At 38.5% G+C, this 25,781-nt stretch overlaps 1 protein-coding gene across 3 annotated transcripts in view; it reads left to right on the forward strand.

Moving 5' to 3' along the window:
• Positions 1–466: 466 nt before the first annotated feature.
• pcnx4 (pecanex 4) overlaps positions 467–25,781 on the forward strand; it is a 36,052-nt gene continuing 10,737 nt past the window's right edge. Inside the window, exons 1-6 of one of the 3 annotated variants that reach the window (XM_052025685.1) lie at positions 467–573; positions 11,889–12,629; positions 13,348–13,524; positions 15,203–15,720; positions 24,338–24,438; positions 25,444–25,566. In XM_052025685.1, the coding sequence (XP_051881645.1) occupies positions 11,941–12,629; positions 13,348–13,524; positions 15,203–15,720; positions 24,338–24,438; positions 25,444–25,566 (1,608 nt within the window). In that variant the 5' untranslated portion in view covers positions 467–573; positions 11,889–11,940. Of the gene's footprint in view, positions 574–682; positions 703–11,888; positions 12,630–13,347; positions 13,525–15,202; positions 15,721–24,337; positions 24,439–25,443; positions 25,567–25,781 lie in introns of those variants that run through there. The other 2 variants (XM_052025706.1, XM_052025695.1) reach the window with 2 other exon arrangements.

A 25,781-nucleotide genomic window follows, 5' to 3' on the forward strand; every position in this document is an offset into this window, starting at 1 on the left:
CTGATTGTGCATTCAACGATTCAAAATATTTGTTACATATTTTGGCTAAGTAGTAATCAGGCACCAAATCACTAAGGAAATAATCACTAAAATACATTTAATACTTTTCCACCACTCCAATAAACGCATAAATAAACTATGACAGATTGCAATCAGTCTGCGCTGGATGCATAAAGAATACAATGCTATGTTGATATAGTGAGTTAGACGTTACAATTTGAAGAGTCCACACAACACTGGTAAAGTGTGTAATGGGCATAAACAACAGAGATAACTTGGTAGTAAAGTTATTTTTAAAGGCAGCATTATTTTAAAAGGCTGCAGATAATGAGTTAGCTACTCACACTAACTTGGGTGCACAGTCAGCAACCGTGAGCATCACTCAGACAGACCCCAATCCAGACCGCGCCCCACATAGCTCCCTGATGGACGTCACCGCACCGAGGGTGAGGGGTCAGGCGCATGCGTGACGCCGGAGGGGCGAGCCTTGCGTCATGGCCATCAGCGGGGCAGAGCGGCTCCAGCATGCCAAAGGAGTCGCCTGGAGACTGGCAGCGGGTCTGGAGGACGTCGGTGGGTCCAAGGACGCAGGCCGGGTCGGACTGACGCAGCAGTGGCGGAGTTATTTGCGCCGTTTGTGGGGGGTGGGGGTGGTGAAGAAGGGGGAAAGATGACCGTTTGTGGCTTCTGCCGTGGAAACGGGTATGTGGCCGGGCGGGCTGCCCGCCGAGCCGCGGGCGGGTCTGGTCTCCGGGAGGGCGTGGACCTACCTCGAGTGCCTACCGGTTGCCATGGGCAGCCGGGCTGTTGGTGAAGTGGCTGTCATGTGATGAGGGCGGCGGGGTTTGTAACCCACCTGAAATGAAAACCTCCGTATAATATTTTAATGTATTTATGAAATCTGCCAAGTTTTCCGGGCGCTGGGCCGATTTCTGCTCCAAATACCGTGACTTAATCCAAATGATTAGAAGTTTATTTAAAAGTATCCACGCGTTGGGAAAAAAAATACCTGTAAGTTGTAAGGTGATGGTGCTTTTTAAGATGCGTTTTGTAGCTTAGAGTGTACAGCTAAGAAATCTTAGTAGCTTTGCATTTAGCATTCGTTTTGGGTTTTGTGATTTGGAAAATAGATATCAGGTAGTGTCTCGGGATCGAGGAAGAATTGCTTCCACTCCATTCCTCTGGGTTCTGAAATGGCTGATGAGGCAAATGTGGCACCCGCAAACTCTGCCAAAGGTGGGGCTGGAGTCTTTGAGGTACTTAAGAGGCTGACCATTTAGGACAGAAATGATAAGACATTTATTTAAGTGAGGTAACATATTAGCCACTATCTTACTGAATGGTGGAGCAGGTATGAGGGGTGGAAAAGCCTACCCGTGCCCCTATTTATTACATGGGGCAGGGCACCATTCGAGAAATGGTGCAGACCTTTTGTTTACAATGGGCTTCTGCGTTCTTCCATTGCATGTACTTGTGATTTGTACCTTCTCAATTCTGAGCAGTCATGAGCAGTTGGTGGGAATGTAATAGATTTTGAAGGTGACTGAGAGTTCCCTTTTCCACCTAGTAATCACTTGTGGTGAGAGAGTTTAGAGCATCTGTTTCAAGAGTCTAATCTGGGGGTTATGATTGATGCTGTCTGCCCATCAGAGCCAAATAAGTACAATTAGGGTGTCAGAGTGGGGCACCTCAGCCTGAGAAAGGACCTTGACATTTGTGCTTGAAGTGGGAAGATTTAGTGGAAATAGTGTTGGTAGTATCTCTCCAATACTTTGTGGAGCCAACTTTAAGTAGTCCATATCACTGAAGCATACAGGAGGTCAGGGGTCATTGTTGTCGACCATGAGTTATAGAGCAATAAAGCATGGATACAGGCCCTTTGACCCAACGAGTCCATGCCGACCATGTTGTCCACCCAGCTAGTCCCAATTTCCTTCATTCAGTCCATATCCCTCCTCACAATGCAACCCAGTTTTGTATCATCATCATCATCAAACAAGGATACATTACACCCAGTCTCCTCAACTAAATTATTGACAGAGAATGCAAACAGCTGTGGTTGCAGCATGAATCCTGTGGCACCCCACTAGTTATCTCCCAATAGATTTTACTCTCTGTTTACTGCTCATTAAAGGAGAGCCAGCTACTTGGTGAGGAGTTTGTGGAGCTTTATCTTCAAATGCTCTGTTCCTCAGACAGCCAAAGCCTGTATTGGCACAGTGACAATAATGATGAGTTTTATCTTGGAGGTGGCTTCTGAAATATCGGGAACTGTCTGTGTTTGCTGGTGTCTTAATGTAGATCTTTATTTTCAGAGGGCTGTGTTATGCAGCAGGATCAGGTCCTCTTGCATTTTTCAGTGAACAAGACGGCGATGACTTGCTGAGCCTCTGAGCCTGTGCTTGTTGGGATATGTGGGAGACTGCAGATGCTGGGATCTGGAGCAAAAAGCAAGCTGCTGGAGAAACTCAGTGAGTCAGGCAGCATCTGTGGAGGCAAAGGGGTGGTTGACGTTTCAGGTCGAGACCCTGCATCAGGACTGAGTGTGTAAGTGGGGAGGTAGCCAATATAGAGGGGGAAGGCAGGAGCTGGCAAGCAATAGGTGGATCCAGGTAAAGAGGGGTTGATGGGCAGGTGGAGTCAGTGCGGGAGGGAGGGGTGAAGATAGTAACAGAGGCTGAGAGGTGATAGTGGAGATAAAAGGACTGCAGATTATAGAATTTGTAGAAACCTATGGCCACAAGAGGACATAGGTTTAAGGTGCTGGGGAGTAGGTACAGAGGAGATGTCAGGGGTAAGTTTTTTTACTCAGAGAGTGGTGAGTGCGTGGAATGGGCTGCCGGCAGCGGCGGTGAAGGCGGATACGATAGGGTCTTTTAAGACACTGTTGGATAGGTACATGGAGCTGAGAAAAATAGAGGGCTATGGGTAAGCCTAGTAATTTCTAGGGTAGGGACATGTTTGGCACAGCTTTGTGGGCTGAAGGGCCTGAATTGTGCTGTAGTTTTTCTGTGTTTCTAATTTGATAAGAAAGGAAGGTGGTGAGTGGAACTGGATAAGGGAGGGATGCTGGGCAAAAGGGGAAACAGTGAGGGGGAGGTATAGGCAACTGAGTGGATAGGCAGATGGGAAATGGAAAAGAAACTAGGAAATAGGGCTGAGGGGAGGTTTGGAAAGAAGGGGGTGTGCAAGAGGACCTGGGTGGATCAGGAGGAGGGAGAAAGGAACAGAGGAGGTGTGGGTTACCTGAAATTAGTGAATTCAATGTTTATGCCATTGGGTTGTAGACTACATGAGGTGCTGTTCTTCCAGTTTACTTATTGGGAGACTCTGGTTCTAGAATGGAGGCAACTTAGGTTGAATGGTTTTCCCTTTGACCTGTAGATAAACTCCACAACAAAAAGAAGCCTGTTGGAGGTCAAGTGCAGCATTATGACGAGAAAAAAATGAACAAAGTATTGGGGTAATGATGCAGCCTTGCACAACACTAGTCTGCAGTGAAATTTTTTGTTAAGATCATGACTTGCATACCATCCTGAAGCAGGCAGAGGAGTCATAGAGAGATATAGCACGATATGGACCCATCAGCCCCAGACATCAATTGCCTGTTTACACTAATCCTACATTAATCACATTTTACTATTCTCCCCACATTCTCATTATCTCACCCCTGCCCCACACTCCCTACTCTACCACTCTACACACTCACGGCAATTTACAGTAGCTAATTAGCCCATCAACCTGCACACCTTTAGGATGTGGGAGGAACCCATATGATTACAGGGAGAACGCAAAAACTCCATGCAGGCAGCACCCAAGGTCAGGATTGAATGGGTCTCTGGCGCTGTGAGGCAGAGGCTCTACTAACTGCACCACTGCTGCCCTTCGTGCTGCTGCAAGGTAGAGGTGAATTCTGCAAGTGGTCATTTTGAGATGGATGCACCACAGTCCGACTGGATTGACAGAGTAATAGGCATTTGTGAGGTCAATAAAAATCGTGTATAAGTGTTGATGCTGCTTCCTGCATTTTCTCTTGGGGTAGCCGTGCAATGAAAGTCATGTCTGTTTAGTCTTTAGATGGATGAAAATAACACTGTAGTTCGAGGAGCAGAAATCTGCAACTGGGAAGAGCTGATTGAGGAGGAGCCAAGTGATGGTTTCCCACTAGCTGACTGCAGACTCATTAATAGTTATCGCAGTCATATTTGTCTCTTTACAATGAATCTCTGAGATCCCCTGACATGGTCTCTTCTTCTCTGTCATGGGAGATGAGGTCTGAATTTATGACTGAAATTCCTCTCTACCAAGTTTTAGATCTTCAGCGGGGATATTGTCTGCTTCCAAGACCTTGTGTTTTTACTTGGCATATGGCCTTTTTCACTTCTCGTCAGTCAGGGGTGGCAGTGGTGCTGGACCAGATAGTGGAATGAATTAGAGTGCTCGTGTAGTAGCTGGTGTGCAATGGCTATCCCACATTAACCTTCAAATGTGTTGGTGACCCGGAATGTCAGGACTCGTTGACAGCCCCAACAGAGACATGGTTGAACATTGCTCTGCTGCCATATTCCAGGAACTCAAATGCTTCCTCAAATGGCTCTGCTGAAAGGACAAAGTACACCTTTTTCTGGAAGGGCAGACCAGAAGGATAATGCTACCTCCAAGGGATGGGTTTGGCCATCAAGAATGAACTGTTCTGCTGTCTCAGTGACTACTCCTGTGAGATAAGTGAGTGCCTTGTTACTCACTCCAGCTCATTCTAATATGGAACCAGCATGCTGGGTTCCTCTGCACATTTGTCTCAATCCTGGACATTACAGTCGGGTACAAAGGGGAACTTGGAAAATCCATGACCTGCATCCCAGAAAGTAGCAGACTGATCCTCCGGGTGAGTTCACTTTTGGGGTCAGAAAAGCTGTAATTCTGTGGCAAGGTGCAACTGACAAGGCAGGAGTAAGGAAAGTGGATGTAATGGAGTCCACCTGTATAATGCTTATAATTGTCTAGTCATAACTAATACACTGTTTCACATGAGAGACAAGTACACAATGTCATGGCCACGCTGCATCAATACCTGTTAGATAATTTTATTGCTCAAGTGACAGGAAGCACAATGTCTGCACCACCTGTGCCAAGATGGGTGGCAATGATTGTTGGACTGACCATCACTTAATCTGCCCTGATATATCTATCAGCCTAGAAACAAGGTTACAAGAAAATCAATGCGACAATACCTCACAGACGACCTGACAACTCTCAACCAACAGGAGCCAGATAGTGTCCACAGCATTTCAATTGCCCTGAAGTCTGCTATAATTACCACCTGTGAAGAGACTTTTGGCTTTTGTACCAGAAGGCACCAGGGCTGGTTCTGTGAGCAAGAGGTTAAGTAGTTAATTCTTCACAAATGTTTAGTATTCTTGAATTGAAACTCCACTAAGCCTACATCAAGTCATGCTACTATCAAGCAAAGCCTCAGTGGCTCTACAAGCACCTGAAGACCAAGGTCCAATGGAAAATGTTTGACCTAAAGAACTGATGGTGGGTGGGAAGAATGCATGAGGTCCTACAATCCACTGATAACCACACATATATGGATTCTTCAGGCTGCCAAGGCCATATATGGTTCATCCCACAGGGAGCCTTGAGCAGGTGAACTTTTCAAAGACAGAGAGCCAGTTGGTGCTCGATAGAGGGAACATTTTGAAGAGTTCCCTAAGCATGATTAGTGAGCTACTCTTATCAGACAATTTTAGGGTTACTCTGTGCATTTCCATAAATGTTAAATATTTTAAAATTCTAAGGAAAATTAGTGTTTCCAATGTGTTATATCTGTGTAAAATCCCAAAATATCTTCCAGCATCCCGGAAATATTCCTCAATCTGGTTTCTTGCTAGAAACATTTGTTCATACAACATCTGGATAATAGTTGGTGTTACACTAGATAGTGAAACTAGGGCACATTCTTTTTGAGAAGAATGCCTCCTAGTTTCACTGTACACTTTCCGTTTGAAGTCTGATGATCTCTCTTAATGAGCTGGGCACAGAAATTATTTCTCAAAAGACCAAAACAATAAGCAATCCATTAGTCTGACTTGTGTTGAAAGATCTTTTTCCCCTGTGGTGTCAGAAAGGATTATTTGGCAAAATCTAGAGATAAAAATAAACTGATACAGTCACTGAAATGGAGGTGAATGCAGTAGTTGGAAGCTATTTGTTTAAATTTTAGAGGCTGACTCACTGATATAGGGACATGTAGCATGTTCATTGCTTTATTTGTAAAAACAAATTTTAATTGAGTTAATCTTAACTGAGTTCATTGCCAATCCATGAAATAAAGGAATTTAGTGTTTCATGTCTGGCCTTGTCTTGCAAAATGTTCTTTGGAGAAAAAAATTGAAGAAACCCACACAAGGTCATGTGCAGAATCTCACGCATACAAAGTCGCCAAGAGTAGTGGGAAACTGGAAGGTTGGGAAAACCTTAAAAAACAACAAAGAACCAATAAGCAAGAGATAAGGAAAAGGAAGATAGATTATGAAAGTAAACTAGCATAAAATATAAAAACAAATAGTAAAAGCTTTTATAATTATATAAAGCGGAAAAGGGTGGCTAAAGTGAACGCAGGTCCCTTGGAAGATGAGAAGGGGGAATTAATATTGGGTAATGTGGAAAAGGCTGAGGCTTTGAACGACTATTTTGTGTCGGTCTTCATGGTGGAGGACATGTCTAACTTGCCAAAGAGGGATGTTATGGATGCAATGGGAGGTGAGGATCTCAATACAATCACTGTCACTAAAGAGGTAGTGATGAGCAAACTAGTGGGTCTAAAGGTAGACAAGTCCCCTGGTCCTGATGGGATGCATCCCAGGATACTGAAAGAAATGGCAGAAGTGATAATTCGTGATAATTTACCAAAATTCTCTGGATCCTGGGCAGGTTCCAGTGGATTGGAAGGCAGTGAATGTCACGCCACTGTTTAAAAAAGGATTTAGACAAAAGACTGGTAACAGTAGGCCAGTTAGCTTAATGTTGGTAGTTGGGAAAATGCTTGAAGCTATCATTAAGGAAGAAATAGCGAGACATCTGGATAGAAGTGGTTCCATCGGGCAGGCACAGCATGGATTCAGGAAGAGTAGGTCCTGTTTAACAAGCTTAGTGGAGTTCTTTAAGGATATAATGAGCGCAGTGGATAGAGGGGAACAGGTGGATGTTGTATACTTGGATTTCCAGAAGGCATTCGATAAGGGGCCGCATAAAAGACTTATCCATAAGAGAAAGATGCATGGAGTTGGGGATAATGTATTCGCATGGATAGAGGATTGGTTAACCAATGGAAGGCAGAGAGTTGGGATAAATGGGTGTTTCTCTGGTTGGCAATCAGTGGTGAGCAGGGTAACGCAGGGGTCAGTGCTGGACCCACAACTGTTCACGATATACATTAACGATTTGGAAGAGGGGACTGAGTGTAATGTATCTAAGTTTGCTGATGACACTAAGTTGAGTGGAAAAGCAAATTGCGGAGGTTAAGTGAGTGGGCAAGGGTCTGGCAGATGGAGTGCAATGTTGGTAAATGTGAGGTCATCCACTTTGGAAGGAAAATTAGAAGATCAGATTATTATTTAAATGGTGAAAGATTGCAGCGTGCTGTTGTGCAGAGGGACTTGGGAGTGCTTGTGCATAAATCGCAAAAGGTTGGCTTGCGGGTGCAATGGGTTATCAGGAAGGCAAATGGAATGCTGGCCATTGCTAGAGGGATTTAAGAGCAGGGAGGTTATGCTGCAACTGTACAGGGTACTGGTGAGGCTGCACCTGGAGTACTGCGTGCAGTTCTAGTCTCCTTACTTGAGAAAAGATGTATTGGCTTTGGAGGTGGTGCAGAGGAGGTTCACCAGATTGATTCTGAAGATGAGGGGGTTAGCCTATGAGGAGAGATTGAATCGCTTGGAACTATACTCGCTGGAATCCAGAAGAATGAGAGGGATCTTATAGAAACATATAAAATTATGAAAGGGATAGATAAGGTAAAGACAGGTAAGTTACTTCCACTGGTAGGTGAGACTAGAACTAGGGGACATAGCCTCAAGGTTCAGGGAATAGATTTGGGACAGAGATGAGGAGGCATTGCTTTTCCCAGACAGTAGTGAATCTGTGGAATTCTCTGCCCAGGGAAGCAGTAGAGGCTACCTCATTAAATATACTTAAGACACAGATAGATTTTTGTATAGTGGGGGAATTAAGGTTTATGGGCAAAAGGCAGGTGGGTGGATCTGAGTTCACGGCCAGATCAGCCATGGTCTTATTGAATGGCGGAGCAGGCTTGATGGGCCAGATGGTCTACTCCTGCTCCTATTTCTTATGCTCTTAAGTAAATTACAATTGTTTTCAAGAAAACACTCAAATCAATGGCTGTGCATTTCAGCTGATATGTAAATATATTCAAATATCTCTTTACAGGCTTTTTAGTAGGTGTGATTGCAACCAAAATATAGGTAGGGAAGCTGTAATTGAGGAGTTGCTTTCAATTCTGCTTTGTGAATGCTTATTCAGTGATGTCACCTCAAGTGTACATGCATAGATATTGGATGAAAATAGTATGAATTCCTTTATCTTTTTTGTGGCTAAATGTCTGCATGTGTTTACAAATGAAGAATATTCACCTGGACAAAATGCTTTGGAACTGTGCTTCTCAAGTTGTCATCCAGATTGAGATAGATGGGAAAAATTGACAGTTGATGGAGGAAAATTTTCAGCAGAACTATTTCAAACTGTAGTTAATATCTGTTTTAATCTCCAGTGTTGCTGATGAGACTTTATATTTTATGTTCATGGAGACTACATTGCAAAAAGTAAAGAGTATTTTGAAATTTGTGTGATGCTGTTTGCCAGTTGGCCAAAACACAAACCAAAAATAGGAAACTTAAGTTATTTTTTAAAATATTCAATGTTTGGTATGACATCTGATGGGAATTCATTCTTCACTGTCATTTCTTTGTAATTTTTAAAATATACTGTCATATGTTTCAAAATTGTCACACATTGAAAGATCTGATTGGAATCAAGCATCTAAAATATTTGACTTACAGAGGGTTAATTGAATCAAACAAGTATATCAAAGTAAAGCAGAATACAACAAAACTCTGATAATCTGGCATTTGACTGTTTGCAAATCCTGATGGCTCAGCCTCAGGCTCATTTGCTATCCCAGATTGATAGCCAGGGGTCCAGAGTGCAGCCGAGGTGTGCGGCCAAAAGCGGAAGTCCGAATTGCAGCCAGGGCTGGGGTCTGGACTGTGGGCCGGGTGTGTGGCTGGACACCAGGGGTCAAAACTGTAGGTCAATTTACGCTGGAGCCCGGGTCCAGAGTGCATACATTTCTGCTCACTTTTAAGGTACTGGATTCATTAGAAAATTTATAACACAACTGTATAACATGTTCAGAAAAAAGTGAAATTAAAGTGTTTGTATATTAATAGGAGTAACATACAATAGTCTGGAGAAACTGCTAGTCCACTGAAGTCTCAAGCATGCCAGATTATTGTATTTTTAGTGCAGTCAATTTATTTTCTATAATTCATAAACCAGCGACTAATCAAGATATTAAAATGTTGTTTCACTGATTTTGGTCCATACTTTTCTTTCCTCACTTGCAATTTTTAAAATGCATATGGTTAGTAAAAAAAAAGTTATCTAAAAACAATTACGTCAAGTTAGTTTAATGTTAGAAATGTAGGTAGATATCTTAACCCAGATAAGTTGTCCTTTTGCTTGGGTCATTAGTTGGATATTTCTTCTGGGCTCGGCTGATGGAAATTTTCGGCTGCTGTGGACAAATTTTGTAATTGCGAGAGAGCCATTGCAGCAGCCTTCACTCCTTTATGGAACTACGGTGTTCAAATGTAGTGTAGCATACAGAAAATGACCAAGTAATCATAGGTAGTGGAGTTTAAAAAAAGCATGAACACTTAAAAATATAGAATGAATAGTGTCTAAAATAAGTTGTATTTTTTATTTCTTAAACGGATTGATATTTGCTTGGGATAGAAAGGGAACTTTGAGGTGTTTTGATAGTAATGTCAAGCATTATGATTACAGTCAGTGGATTAGAAAAAGAGACTTTCATGTCTGTGTTAATATTGCGTATTTCATGATCTCAAGATATCCCAAAGCATTGTGCAGTTGGGTAAGTACTTTTAAAAAGTAATTAATATTGTAATGTAAGAATTGTGGCACCTAATTAACACAGAAAGCTTACAGATATAGCAATGTACCATTCTATTTTAGTGATTGTTGATCGAAATGCAATTGCTGACCAGAACAGCAGAACTAACACCTCTACTCTTCAAAATGGTACTATGGGCTTTTTAAGTTCACCTGAGGGCAACAAGGTTTCATGTCGTTCAAAAACTGACTTATTTAATAATTTAGCAGTCCCACAATTCAGTGCTGGAGTACAGGTTTGGATCTTATGCTCACACTTCTACAGCGGGATTTGAATCTCGGCCTTCTGATTTGGACAAGGGCGAGAGTAATAGAACTATGTCTGAAGATGCACGGACTGTGTTTAATGTCCAGCACTTGGTGCTGAGTACTCTCATGAAACATAGAATCTGATTGGATAGGGACAGAGAGACTGTTTCCTCTAAAGTGGAATGGACAACAAGGAGGCATGATCTTGAAATGAGAACTAGACCCTCTAGGAGTGAAATCATGAAACAGTTTTTCACAGAGCACTGGAAATCCAATCTGCAGAAGCTGTGGATGCTGTGTAAATTAAAATTTTCGAGATTGAAGTCAAGGCAAGGCTATCAAGCCATAATAGAGCGAAAGCAGATAAACATTGAGGTCCAAATTAGTCATGATGTAGTTAAAACACAGGGCAAGCTGAATGAATTTCTAATTCTAAATTACAATACAGATAAATCCAATTTAGCCCAAATGTCTGTATCAATGCTTTCCTTTTATTTTTCTTGTCCCTCTATGTTGGAGGAATTGGCCAAAAGTTACCAATGTACTTTGGGAAGCTGGAGTAAAAGTATTTTTTATAATATTTCTAATTCTAAATTACAATACAGATAAATCCAATTTGGGAAGCTGGAGTAAAAGTATTTTTTATAATATTTCTAATTCTAAATTACAATACAGATAAATCCAATTTAGCCCAAATGTCTGTATCAATGCTTTCCTTTTATTTTTCTTGTCCCTCTATGTTGGAGGAATTGGCCAAAAGTTACCAATGTACTTTGGGAAGCTGGAGTAAAAGTATTTTTTATAATATTGTAAATAACTGTAAAAAAAAAAATTATTTTGGTTGATTTTGTGGAAGGGAAAAATGTTCATAGTGGGGACAATGCTTCTGGATAATGAAACACAAACAGCTCAGAATTACAAGTTCTTTAAAGTGGTAGTTAAAAGCTGATAGATAAACCTGTGAAGCTAGTATTCTTTCATATGGTTAGAAGGGTTGGTAAAATTTACTTTGTCATTTGTGATATGGCTCCTGAAATTTGCTGTGTTACAAATGGTTGAATAGATTTTGTTTTTGATTACAAATAAACTACAGTCAACAAAACCTGCTTTGCAGGTCTTAAACTACCCATGATATGGGATATCTTGCTGCTTATGTAGAAAATTTGTAAGTTGAGTAGTTGGTAATCAAATTTGGTGAGCTCCTACAATTACAATGCCTAGTATCGAACTTCTGGTCTCCTCCTTTATCAGAGTCATATTAATCTATATTGGTAACCACACTGCATTCCTATTGTAATGAAAATTTGATGCTGTATCCAAAATATATACATTTAGTAAATTATGTAAAAGTGTTTGTTTTCTATATATGATTCTTAACTTGGTTATCTTGATGATTTACTGTTAAATTTTGACACTTCTAGGCAAAGAAACACAATGGAAATACTGACAATATAAGAATTATACAAATTCAGGATGGGCCCAGATGTCCCTCTACTGAACGACTACAAACAAGAATTTTTTTGGAAGCGGTTTCCACAGACAATACTAGGAGGGCCACGTTTCAAACTTGGATACTGTGCTCCACCTTACATCTATGTTAACCAGGTCATCTTGTTCCTGATACCATGGGTTTTTGGTGGTATAGGAACTGTTCTTTACCAGCTAAGTACATTGGAAGATTACTGGGCATCAATTCTTGCTGCAGGTTTGATGCTGCTGGCAGCTTTCATTGTTCAAGGCATGAATCTGTGGGTGAGACGGAACAGTGTGGCTGTCGAAACATTCACTCCAGAAAATACTTTGGCAGATGAAGATGAATTTGATTTTTCCAGCTGTGCTGGGTCTGAAACAGTAAAATTCATCATACCTGGAAAAAAATATTTGATCAATACAGTTTTTCACTCCATTCTGGCTGGAGCACTATGTGGCCTTGGAACATGGTATTTATTGCCTAACAGGTTAATGATGCTATATGTCAACACAGGAGTAACTGCTGTGCTTTTTATTTTTGGTTGGGTGACAGTGTGCATTGGAGAATATTCATTAATAATAAATACTGCTGTAGAGACTGCTACATTCCAACCACAAGATACATATGAAATCAATGCACTTACTAGACCCCTTTATATTTTTGCCTTCGTTGCAGTGGATCTTGCCTACAGGTATAGTTTTTATGTCCCTACTATGCAAATTTAGTGAGCCTAGTTCGAGAATTAGGACTGAATAATATGGTTAACCTCCATTTTGATTTTGATGCTTTTAAAATGGAATTACTCATATTGAGATATATCAATTCATGAGGTACAGTAGTTTAATAGGATCTGTATACCTTTGGGTCGTCATCTTAATTTGAGAGTATTAATAGTTTGAGTGTTTTGTTTAGAAGTGGAATAACGTTAAGTAGACACTAAAAAGTAAAACTTCCAGCAAAATATCTTTACTTTTCACAAAATCTTCATTGTTTTTGTGTTTAAGAGGAATGCTGGCATGTTTCGATTTAAAGACTTGATTTATTTTTGCAGTTATGATAGAGAAATTTGTCAGTCACCTCCAGAAACTGAATAGAATGTTAAGATTCCCAAGTAAAAACTAAGGCATAAATTTGAAATACTAATTTGGGTGATAAGGAAGGCAGAGTTGGCTGTGTTAAATACAAAAATAACAATTATTAATAAAAACATTAGTTAAAAACTTTTATATTAGAATATCCATTCACATGATAAAAATCTATCACTTGTATTGATTTGTGGCATAAGCAACAAATTAATTTTAACTATCTGAACTGGGTGTTGGATTTGGATTAAGGAGATCCTATAGCTAGAGTGTTTTGTAGTGTGATACTTTAGGAATTAATATTTGACATTTCTTTCCCTTCCTCAGGTTTACTGTGAATCCAATCCTGCTTCAAACAGCTCAGATTTTGCACATTATTTTTGTATTTCTGCCTGTTCTTTGGGCAATTGGTATTTTGCCTCCTGTGGATGCACTTGTCTTATGGGTTTTAGAGCAAGTCTTGGAATTTGTATTTGGAGGTTCACCCATGGCAACCAATGTAAGGTAAGATTTAAAGTCTTCAAGTGAAAGGAACAAGATACCTTTGCAGCAAAGACATTTCCTAAACTGCCTATCCTGTGAAAAAGCTTTAGTATGCTTTGTGATGACTATTGGATACTGGTTTATTTGCAGTGTTGTTAAGCTGCTGCCAAACAAACACATCCTGATTTAAATATAGATTATGTCATGTGCTAATTTTCCTTTCTTGAGTCTACACCCTAAAGGTACTATTTTTCTTTCTAATGTTCTCTCCCACCCTCTCATTACCGAAGGTATTAAATTTCTGAGCTATTGCTAAAATGTAGTCAGAGCCACTTCACTGCTTTGGTCAAGCATGCATGTGTGAGACTTTACTGGGAATGTCAGTTGGTTAATTTATTCAAGTAGCAAAGAGTTGTGGGTAGGATGGGGAATTATTATTATTCTGTTCTCAATCCCAGGGAGGCAGAAGCTAATTGTTGGAATCACATCAGCTGACTGGACAAATAACTTTGCTAATTATTATGGTTCACCAGTTGATTTACCAGGCTCTCTTGTGATTGAAAATCAAAAAACTGTGGATGCTGGAAGGCTGAAATAAAAACAAAATGCTGGAAATACTTAGGAAGTCAGGCAGCAGCTGTTAAGAGTTCAAGACTTAAATAGAAAATTAGACTACCTGTCATTTCTCAAATGGTAATGCAATATTTTGCCTTTAAACATCCTGTTTCAATTTATTTAGTTTAGGCAAAGGCCCATATGTTTTAACTCCAAAGTGTCTGTTTTAGTTGTTTACTGGAATGGCAAAGGAAGAAAATGAGTGAGGGAAGGAATAAATACCTGGAAGAATGAAAGGTGGTCTAACTTTTTATATACTTGCATTTCTTAAGACTGCATTTGTAAAATGATTACAAAATTTTGTTATCAGTTACTGCTCTGTAAACTTAGTAACAAAGATGGTGCAAATCATCTCTTGATCAATTTTAAGTCCACTTTTTTTTTAGTTAAATGTGGGAAATCTAAAACCAGGATTCCAAAAGAAGATTTGTGTTTAAACATATTCATTGATTGCATTCAAAACAAAGATCAATAAGCCCCCATAGTCCTCCTCGTTAGGGAATTCCAAATGTTCTCCAAAGAAATTTCTCTTAATTTCAGTCCTAAATGGCTTGCTCCACATTTTGAGACTGGCCCCTTCTTCTGTTATTATTTGTAATCCCCCAAAAACATCTTTAACACAGCCTGGAGTATACAATCTTCAGTATTTCTATTTAAAACCTACAAAGTTGAACATCTAAAATAAAAACAGGAGATGCTGGATGTAGGTTTAGGCAGACTGTGGAGAGAAGAACTGTTAAGATTTCAGATCAATGACCCACATCAGAACTGGGAATGGTTAAAGATGAACAGTAAGATGCAGACGAGGGAAGAGGGAACAATAAGGAAGGATGGTGATGGGATAGAAGGAACGAGAGTTTAAATAATAACAAACAAAATGAAAGAAGGAAATAATGAGACAGGAAACCTTAATCTGATTTAACTCTTTTTGTACAATATTACAATGAGGCAGCTGCTGCCTACGTGCACTAAAGACAGAGTTGCATGATTTATGATTGCATTAATGGCTTCCTAGGAAACGAATAATTTTAGCCCTGTGCTAATGCTATGTTACATTTTACATCTTGGCTTTTTATTTCTGCAGGCTGTTGGTTATATTTACTCTGTCAGCTGGAGTGGTGATCGCAACATTCTTTATTCCCGACTCTCTTGGTGTAGTTCTCTTCACAACTGGAATGGGATTTATTCTTAGCCTTGATCTCAGTCAGATAGAGACTTCATTCAGATTCTGCTGCAGGACAGCTGATGCTTCTTTAGAATATCCTAAAGATCGTAGTCATCAAATTGGATGGCAGTTTGGCTGGAAAATAATCTTGATTTATATTAGTCTTCTTATAATGATACTTGCTGAAGCTGGATTATTGCATTTCTTTGCAAGAAATTCAACTACATCTGGAATAAGTCCACAGACCATATTAAGCTATATCTTAATAGTAACATTAGTAGGATGGAAGATTTGCCAAGAAGTTCAAGGTGCATTTATTTTTGGATTACTTCGGAATCCTTTCTTTCCTAAAGGCATACGAACTGTTGAAGTATTTAAGCAGAAACGAGCAATATTGATGAAGGCTAGCTTGATTCAAAGGATTCTTCTCAATTTTGGTAAGTTGCCTTGAAATATAATAAATTACTGGCTAATGCTGCATATAATTTATATTTACATCTGTGCTTTTCTCTTCTCTTCCCTCTTTTAATTTTTTTTTACTTCCACTGTTTTTTCATGGGTGTTGACTGAATTTTCATTAAGGAAAAACCTGACACAAAGCAGAACAAGGCTAAGTGGATTGAGGACAGGCCACTGGAGAACACAAGGAAGTAGGGGAAGGAATAGGCTACCTGACCTCTCAAACTTGCCCTGCCATTGAATATGAACATGGCTGAGCTATGCTGGCCTCAGCTCCTCTTCTGTTCAGTTCCCTATAACCCACAATTCCTTGATATTCACCACTTTAAATACTTCTAATGATCTGGCCTCCACAACCCCATGGGGCAGAGAATTCCAGAGATTCATCACTCTCTGTGAAAATGAACTTCTATGCAACCCAGTCTTAAATGACCTGCCCCTTGTAACTATGACCCCTCGTTCGAAACTCTCCCACTAGTGAATACATCTACCCAGTCACAGAGTTGTGCAGTACAAAAATGGACCCTTTGGCCAGCCACGGCCGTACTGACTTTTTTGCCCATCTGTTTGACCATATTAGGTCTGTATCCTTCTAGCCTTTGCTGTGGTTTAAGAAAAACCTTTCACCTTAAATTTCCTTTCACCTTAAACCTATGCATCTTGTTTTTGATACCCCCCACTATGGGGAAAAGATTTTGACCATCTACCCTATCTACACGCTTTATAATTTTATATACCTCTATCAGGTCACCCCTCTGCCTCCTTCACTCCAGGAAAAACAAAACCAGCCCATCCAATCTCCCCATAACTGAAGTCGTCCAATCCAGGCAGCATTCTGGTGAATCTCCTCTGCACTCTCCAGTGCAACCACATCCTTCCTGTAGTCTGGTGACCAGAACTGCACACAATACTCCGAGTGTAGTCCAATCAATGCTTTGAAAAGTTGTGACATAATGTCTCAACTTTGATATTCTATGCCCTGACCTATGAAGGCAAGCATGCTGTATGCTGCCTTTGCCACCCTATCGACTTGTGTTGCCACTTTCAGGGAACTGTGTACTTGAACCCCAAGGTCTCTCTGTTCATCAACATTCCTTAGTGCTTATGTCCTACCTCTGTTGACTCCCTAAAATGCATCACCTCACACTTGCAGGGATTAAATTCCATCTGCCAACACTTCGCCCAAACTTCCATCTGATCTATGCCCTGCTGTAGCCTTAGACAACCTTCTTCATTATCCATAACGCCACCAGTCTTTGTGTCATGCCTCCTCAGGATCTTGTATGCCTTAACAAAGTCACCCCTTGTTCTTCTAAACTCCAAAAAATACGGACCGTTTAGCCTCTCTTGATGGGTCAGTCACATCATCCCAAAGATTAGTCTGGTGAATCTATTTTGGACTGCCTCCAATGCTCGCTTTTTTTAGGTAGTAGGATCAAAACTATGCGCATTACTCCAGATGTGGCTACACCAACACTCTTTACAATTTGAACAGATCTTGCATTTAAGCCTAGTTAGGAAGACTTCAGATCCAGAACACCAGTGTTAAGAAACAGCATCTCTATTTCATTGACCTTTTTGTTAAGTATGTGGTATGTTTACTAATAATGGTTAGAAATATTTGTGATAAAGGCTGACACATTCCTCTTGCTATAGGCAGGTTTATTTAGGATTATTAAAAAAATAACTAAATGGAAAGTGGATGCTCGATGGACTAAGTCATAACTTGACTTTGGTCCAGGCACTTTTCAATCTACTATTTACCATTCTTTAATAAGTCTTTTACAATACTGACACAAGTTTAATCTTGATCTTTAACTGTTAAAATGAGCACCAGATCTAAAGAGTCAGCTAATAGTAAAGGTATTGGAGACCAACCTACTTTGGAAGCTATTTCTAACCTGGATAGAAAGTTTGACTGGAGCTTTGCCAAATTGAAGTCCATTTTAAAGGACTTTGAAGACAAACAAAATACTCTTATCCAGGAAAATGCCAAACAAATGCAACTAATTGCTGAACTCGACCAAGCTGGTAAAGAGAGAGATGCCAAACTCCATTCATTTGAAAAAGCCTTAATTACGACCAAGCAAAACCTGGAAAAGCAACAACAGAGGATCATCGACCTGGAAGGACGCAGCAGGAGGAAAAATCTAAGAATCATCAATTTCCCAGAGAACACTGAGACTGGTAACCCTACGGAATTCTTTTCTAAACTCTTGATCGATGTGTTTGGTTCTGAAATGTTCCCCGTTCAGCCCATTCTGGATAGGGCTCACAGAGCATTAAGATCCAAACCTGCTCCGGATCAAAAACCTCGGCCAGTAATACTGAGATTCCATTAAGTCAATGTCAAGCAACTCTTGATGCGTACCGCTCATGGACATGGAATGATTCAATTTAAACAATGGAAGTTTCGAATAGTTGAAGATTACACCCCAGAAGTTATGAAAGAAAGGCTGACCCACAAACCAATTATGGCTCGTCTCTATCAAAGCAATTATCATCCTGCATTATTATTCCCAGCAAGGTTGAGATTTATACTACCTGATAAATCTCACAAATGGTTTAAATCCGTCCAAGAGGCCGAGGAATTTCTTTTGAACTAGCTTTTAATTTTAGAAGCTAAGAAATGTGGAAGAGACAGTGTTTTCCTTTGATTTATGACCTACTTGCTTTATTATCCAATTAATTTTTAGATTTAAACCTTTCTTTTTCCTTTAAATATTTTTAATGTTTTGTTTTAATAATAATTAAGAATTTAACAAAATGACTGATCGTCTGCTTTCTTTTCGAAATAATTATTAAACTGTATTTTTTAAATGTCGACTGTTAACGCCCTTTGGCTCGGTTTCAATCTCACAATTTATGTTGTTAGTTCGATATCTTTGTTTGGATTATGTTGTTCACCTTTAGACAAAACATGGGTGGTTTATATATTTTTCAATTTGGACTACTGCCACCAATAGAACTGGGGTTAGTTCAATTAGAGGGTAGCTTTCTGGCTGCCTATTGGCCATTTTTCAGGCTGTTGGGAGAGGGGGGTGGGGCTGTTTTTAGGTTTTTTTTCTTCTGGGCTAAACTACAAATGTTTCTAAATTGTCGTCATATCCGTTTCCTCTTTGAACATTTTTTTTACTTCTTCCTGCTGGTAAGACTCACATATACCAAAATTAACCCTTTACATACCATATGTTTTTTTTAATCTGTTAAAATGGATAAGACTATTAATTTTATTTCAGGGAATGTTAACGGCTTAAACAATCTGGTTAAGCGCAAGAAGATTTTTAAAGTTTTTCATAGATTAAATGCTCAGATTATTTTCGTTCGGGAGACTCGCATCAGGAAGAAAGATAATCAATTTTTTTTTAGATTTTGGAGGGGTCAACAGTTCCATTCAAATTCACAAGCAAAGGTGAAAGGAGTTTCTATTTTTATAGACTCCTCAATTTCGTTTGTCCATCATGAGACGATATCAGACCCAAATAGTAGATTTTTATTAATTACTGGTCTACCTCAATAAAAAAGTTGTTATGATTAATGTTTATGCACCCAATATAGATCACCCTGAATTTTTTAAACATCTGTTTGCATTTTTTCCTAATTTAAATGAATACACTGTGATTATGGGTGGAGATTTTAACTGCTGTTTAAACCCTTCGATGGATAGATCTGTGTCAAATCCTGCACTTCCAAACAAATCCGCTGTCTTTATTAATTCCTTCTTAGTTGAATCTAGAATTTTAGATGTTTGGAGATTTCTACACCCATATGATAAAGAATTTTCATTCTTTTTTCATGTCTACCATAATTACTCAAGGATTGATTTTTTTTTATTGATGCTAGACTAGCTCCACTTTCATGATTTCTGATCATGCACCATTGAGTTTATCAATTAAATTACCAGATGTATCCTTTGATGTCAGACAATGGCGATTTAACCCTTCTCTATTACAAGACTTAAGATTTCGCCCAATTTATTAAAGAACAGATTTTATTTTTCTTTTTAACTAATTTTACTGAAGAAATCTCCAGTGGGATAATATGGGATACTTTTAAAGCATATATCCGTGGTCAAATTATTTCATATTCTGCTGGATTGAAAAAACGAACTAATGATGAAATATGTATATTAGCTGGCAAGATTAAAGAAATCGATTTAAAAAAAATATTCTGATACTCCTAATCTGGAGCTTTTTAAAAAGAGAACAGAACTCCAATTACAACATACTTTATTATTAACATCTTCAATTGAAAATCTACTACTTAAAAACAAAAGTCAATTTTATATACATGGTGACAAATCAGGTAAATTATTGGCCAACCAATTGAAAGCTACTTTATCTAAACGTCAGATTAATAAAATTCGTAAACCAGGTGGTACCTACACGATAGATCAGGTTCAAATTAAAAAATCCTTTCAAGAATTTTATTCTTCTTTTATACTAATCAGAATCCCCTGAGGATCCAACATTAATGCATGAATTTTTAAGAGATTTGAAGATTCCCCAATTATCTTTAAATGAACGTTCTACATTAGATGCTCCCATTTTGGAGGAAGAAATAAAGAAAGTAACATTTTCAATGAACTCGGGTAAAGCACCTGGCCCTGACGGATATACAGCTGAATTTTTAAAATCCTTTTCTGATATTCTTGTTCCTTGGTTAGACAAAATTTTTAAAGATGCTCTATCAGTAGGTAAACTACCACAATCTTTCTATGAAGCAACCATTTCTTTAATTCTTAAAAAGGTTAAGGATCCCACTGATTTGTGCATCTTATAGACCTATTTCTTTATTAAATGTAGATTCCAAAATATCTTTCAAAGTATTGGCCTTTAGATTGGAAAAGGTTCTTCCACAAATTATCTCTGAAGACAAGACAGGATTTATTCAGAATCGTTATTTACATTTTACTATTAGGAGATTAATGAATATTATATATACCCCTTCATCCCAAATTCCAGAACGTGTTGTTTCACTTGATGCTGAAAAGGCGTTTGACAGAGTCGAATGGGAATATGTATTCATTACACTTAAAAATTAATTTTAGACCTAAATTTATATCTGCGATTAAAATGATTTATTATACACTTTTGGCTTCAATACTCACTAATAATCAAAGATCTCCTTTGTTTAGGCTTTTTCGAGGTACTAGACAAGGTTGCCCGTTAAGCCCTTTATTATTTGATATTGCTTTAGAACCCTTGGCTATTGCATTCCAGGACTCTTCAAATATATGTGGCATTACTTGTGGACAGAAGATTCATAAGATACCTCTTTATGCAGATGACCTGTTACTTTATATCTCTAATCCGGAGGAATCTATCCCTGCAGTACTATCACTACTAGATCAGTTTAGTGTTTTTTCTGGCCATAGATTAAATCTTAATAAGAGTGAACTTTTTCCATTAAATATGCAAACCCCAATTTACAGGCAATTACCTTTTAGATTGGTAACTGACTATTTTATGTATTTAGGTGTTAAAATTACCAAGAAACATAAGGACTTATTTAAAGCTAATCTATTGCCTTTAATTGACCATGTTAAACAATTACAGGAAGTCCCCGACTTACGAACGCCCAACTTATGAATGTCCGTACTTACGAACCGACCTTCATGGTCGGTTCGTAAGCGGGCCCGGCCCCCAATCCTACCAGGGCGGCGGTGCACCTTCTTTGGCCCAACCCCGGGCCAAGTGAGCATGTGCAGTCGGGGAACCCCGGGCCAGGTGCGCATGTGCAGCCAGGGAACCCCAGGCTAAGTGCGCATGTGCGGCTGGGGTCATGTGCGGCCGCGATCCCCGGGCCAAGTGCGCATGTGCGGCCACGATCCCCGGGCCAAGTGTGCATGTGTGAACACTGTTCCGAGTTGCACACAAAATCGGGTTACGAACAGTCTCAAAAACGAACTTGTTCGTAACCCGGGGACTTCCGGTATTTACTAAATAGTCCCCTCTGTCTTTATCATTGGTAGGCCGAATTAATCTGGTTAAGATGAATATTCTACCAAAATTTTTATATTTATTTCAAGCTATTCCAACTTTCGTCCCGAAATCTTTTTTTGACACTATTGATTCTAAAATTCTTTCATATATTTGGCAGAATAAAAACCCAAGATTAAGTAAGAAATATTTACAAAAACTAAAATAAAGATGGGGTTATGGCCCTGCCTAACTTTAGATTATATTATTGGGCAATTAATATCAGATATTTAATTTTTTGGATACAAGATTCAAATGTAATTCAGTGCCCCAAATGGGTACACCTTGAGCACCAATCGAATTTTCATTAGTTTTTATTTTAGGAGCTTCAGTCCCTTTTGCGCTTACCAAATTAAGTAAACATATGATTAACCCAATTGTTAAACATACAATAGGAATATGGTTTCAATTTCGTAAATTTTTTGGATTGAATAAATTTAAGCTGTCAAGTCCCACTCAATCTAATTTTTTCTTTCATGCATCCAAAGTTGACTCAGCTTTTTCCATATGGAAGAGGAAGGGAATAGTATGTTTTCGTGATTTATTCATTGACAACTGTTTTTCATCTTTTGAACAAATGTCTAACAAATACAATTTGCCTAGATCACACTTTTTTCAATATTTGCAGATTAGAAACATTTTAAAAGCTACTATACCCTCTTTTCTGACACCTTACAAAACTGAAATTATGGAAAAAATTTTAGGTCTTAATCCTTATCAGAAGGGCTTGATAGCAATAATCTACAATTTAATTATGAAAATATGTCCAGAATCACTGGACAAAATTAAGAATGAATGGGAAAGCGAGCTCCAGACATCCTTATCTACAGAGACTTGGAAGAAAATTCTTCATTTAATTAACACATCTTCAATGTGTGCCAGACACTCTTTGATACAGTTTAAGGTAGTTCACAGGACCCATATGTCAAAAGATAAGCTAGCTCGTTTTTATCACCATATAAATCTTATATGTGACAGATGTAAATCGAATGTGGCTTCTTTGACACATATGGTTTGGTCCTGTCCTCTTTTGGAAAAAATATTGGAAAGACATTTTTAACATTATTTCAAATGTATTGAAGATTGATTTACAACCTCACCCTGTCAGTGCAATTTTTGGATTACCAAGGATAGAGTCTGGCCATTTATCTGCTTCTGCTAACTGTATGATTGCCTTTGTTACATTAATGGCCAAACGATCCATTTTGCTTAAATGGAAGGATCCAATACCCCCTACTACTTTTCAATGGTTCTCTCAAACTATATAATGTTTAAACTTGGAAAAAATTAGGAGTGGTACTGTTGATCCTTCGCTTAAATTTGACGATATCTGGAGTCCATTTATTCAATATTTTCACATGATATAGATCCCCTTTCAATAACTTTCCAACTTGGAGGAACGGATTTGACGACATAATATTGCTCTGTTTCTACCTAGAAATTTTAGTCCAGTCTTTTTGTTTTTGTTTTAAATTTTTCTGTTCAGCTTAGTTTGGTTTGATATATTATTTATAATTTTTCTCATTGATTTGGGTTTTTTCTCTTTTTTATTTATATAATAAATCTTTTTCTTTCCTTTTATATTATACCCATTTACTAAGAGATCGTTGGATCTACAGATTTTTTTTATATTTTGTTGTTCTTTGATTATCTATGCCATGATTGTTCTCCTGATCTCTTTGTATTACATGTACAAACATTGATATTATATATTAATCTGTATTAATTTGAAAACTAATAAAAAGATTGAAAAAGAAAATAAGTGGACAGATTGTATTTCTAAAAATAAAAGATATTTTCACTTTCCAGATGAGGGCATTGCTGGTAAGGCTAGCATTTATTGCCCATTTCTAATTGCCCTCAAGGAGGTGGTAGTGAACCACTGTCTTGAACTGTTGCAGTCTTTCTTGTGAAGGTAGTCCCATCACGTTGCTGGGTAGTGATTTCCCAAATTTCAACCGTGTCAGTGACAAAACAGTGATATATTTCCAAGTCAGAATGGTGTGAGACTTAGAGTAGCACAGCAAATGGTATTCCCATGCAGCTAGTACACTTGTTCCTGGTAGTAGAGGTTATGAGATCTCTCAGAATAGCTTAGGTGAGTACATGCAGTGTACTTGGCAAAAGTACAATCTGCTGTCATGGTCTGCTGATATTGGAAGGAGTAAATGTGTACAGTGGTAGATGGAGTTCCAACCAACATCTGCTTTGTCCTTGATGCTGCCAAGCTTCCTGAGTCTTGTTGGAGCTGCACTCGTCTGGACAAAGAGTGTATTCAATCAAGATTCTGACATGTACTTTGTGGATGGTGAAATGGGTTTGGTGCAAGGATAGTCACTTGTTGCACTATATCTGAGCTTTAAGCCACTTTGGAAGCCACATTTTTTTTTGTGGTTGGTGCAGTTGAGTTTCCAAGTAATGGTGACCCCAAGGATAATGATGGTGAAGAATTAGTAATGCTGGACACTGTAAGGAACAAAAGTTAGGGGTTGATAACTTTTTAACTGATCATTACCACAACCTTTTCAAAATATTCACAACATTGTGATGAAATGTTCATTATTTTGGCGACTACAGTGGATTAAGTTATTCTAATTACAATCTGTTGTTGCAGTCTCTCCATTTGCCATGTTAGCCTTTCTTTCAGTGGATTCTTCACTACAGTATCTCCACACAGCATCCCTTTGTATTGGATTCACACGAGCTTTTCGCATGGTAAGTTATGTAATGTTTTGGTGCAATGAAATTTTAAATGTATCTAATCCCTTCTACTTTTTTCATAGTGGTAACATGACCATCAAATTGAAAACCAATAATTGCTTGTCAATCCAAAGCTATATTGTAGTTTTATTCTTAGCTGCCTAATTGGTCTCAATCTTATTGTCTACATATTTTTGGTCCATTTAGTTTTTAAAGTAACTAAAGGCAGTTCTTTGTCAAATCAAATCACATTTAAAAACCCATAGTTGATATTTTCCACCCTCTTTCTTTCTGTTCTTAAGATGCATGATTGCTATTCATCTGATTAGATTGTAAGAAAATCTGGGGGCATATTCTATTTTATTTGTACATTAGTGAAAGATTTGATGTTTAAACATTTGATGATATGAAGTTGCAATGCTTATCTACCAAAAACATGTGAAGAAGATTGCTTAGTTTTTATCACCCTGAAAAGTCCTTATTATCGAACAACCTTTCTGATACTGAAATTTTTTTACAATTGTGGAGTTTTATTCCTCAAGGCTATTGGAGATAGTCATTTTGTCTCTTATCTCCAATCCTGTCTTTTCATTTCTTTTTTACTTGTACCTAGTGTATGATGAACTAAATATTTTAATCCACTCTTTGTGCTTCAAACTCGGTGTGCCTCAGTAAGGATTCTTCATTTTGCATGGTTTAAGAAGGATATTGTTGCTTGTCCTCTTTACACAATCCCAGAGCCCTGCAGTGGTCTCACGAAAGCCCAAAGTTCTGCTCAAAAGTCCACAAGTAGTACGTGGGCAGCTGTAAGCACAATGAATAGCAAGCAATGCTCATTTGTTGCTAATTTGCAAGATCCAGGCCACAGTGTTAGTGTGAAGAGACTACACCGTTTTCAGAAGATCTTAAATTTTTTTTCAAAATGACTTGAGATGAGCTTTCACACTTGGGAGCAATTGTTATTGATTTTGACATAATTAAAATATTTTGTGTATTTTTCTAATGTGTCTATTTAAATAGGTATGGCAAAATACAGAGAATGCACTAGTGGAAGTGGTAGTGATAGCAATTGTGCGACTTGCCACATTGCATTCAAGTTTATTGTGGTGGAACAGTTTGGGCACAGGAATTCAACTTTTAATGGTAACTACTTGTTATTTTTTCAATTTTCTGGTCAATTATTTACCTTTGATCATAAGTCTTAACAGCTGGATATGGCTAAATTTTTCTGAATCTAGTGGGAGCAGACTACAAACAGTAATTTAGACAGTTTGAAATATTTTGTGCTTTTACAAAACAGTGAAGAGGTCTTCAATGTATATTTAGAAATATTGAATTTGATATTTTAACAAAATACA

The sequence above is a fragment of the Pristis pectinata genome, chromosome 1 (genome assembly GCF_009764475.1).
Source record: "Pristis pectinata isolate sPriPec2 chromosome 1, sPriPec2.1.pri, whole genome shotgun sequence".
NCBI lineage: Eukaryota > Metazoa > Chordata > Chondrichthyes > Rhinopristiformes > Pristidae > Pristis > Pristis pectinata.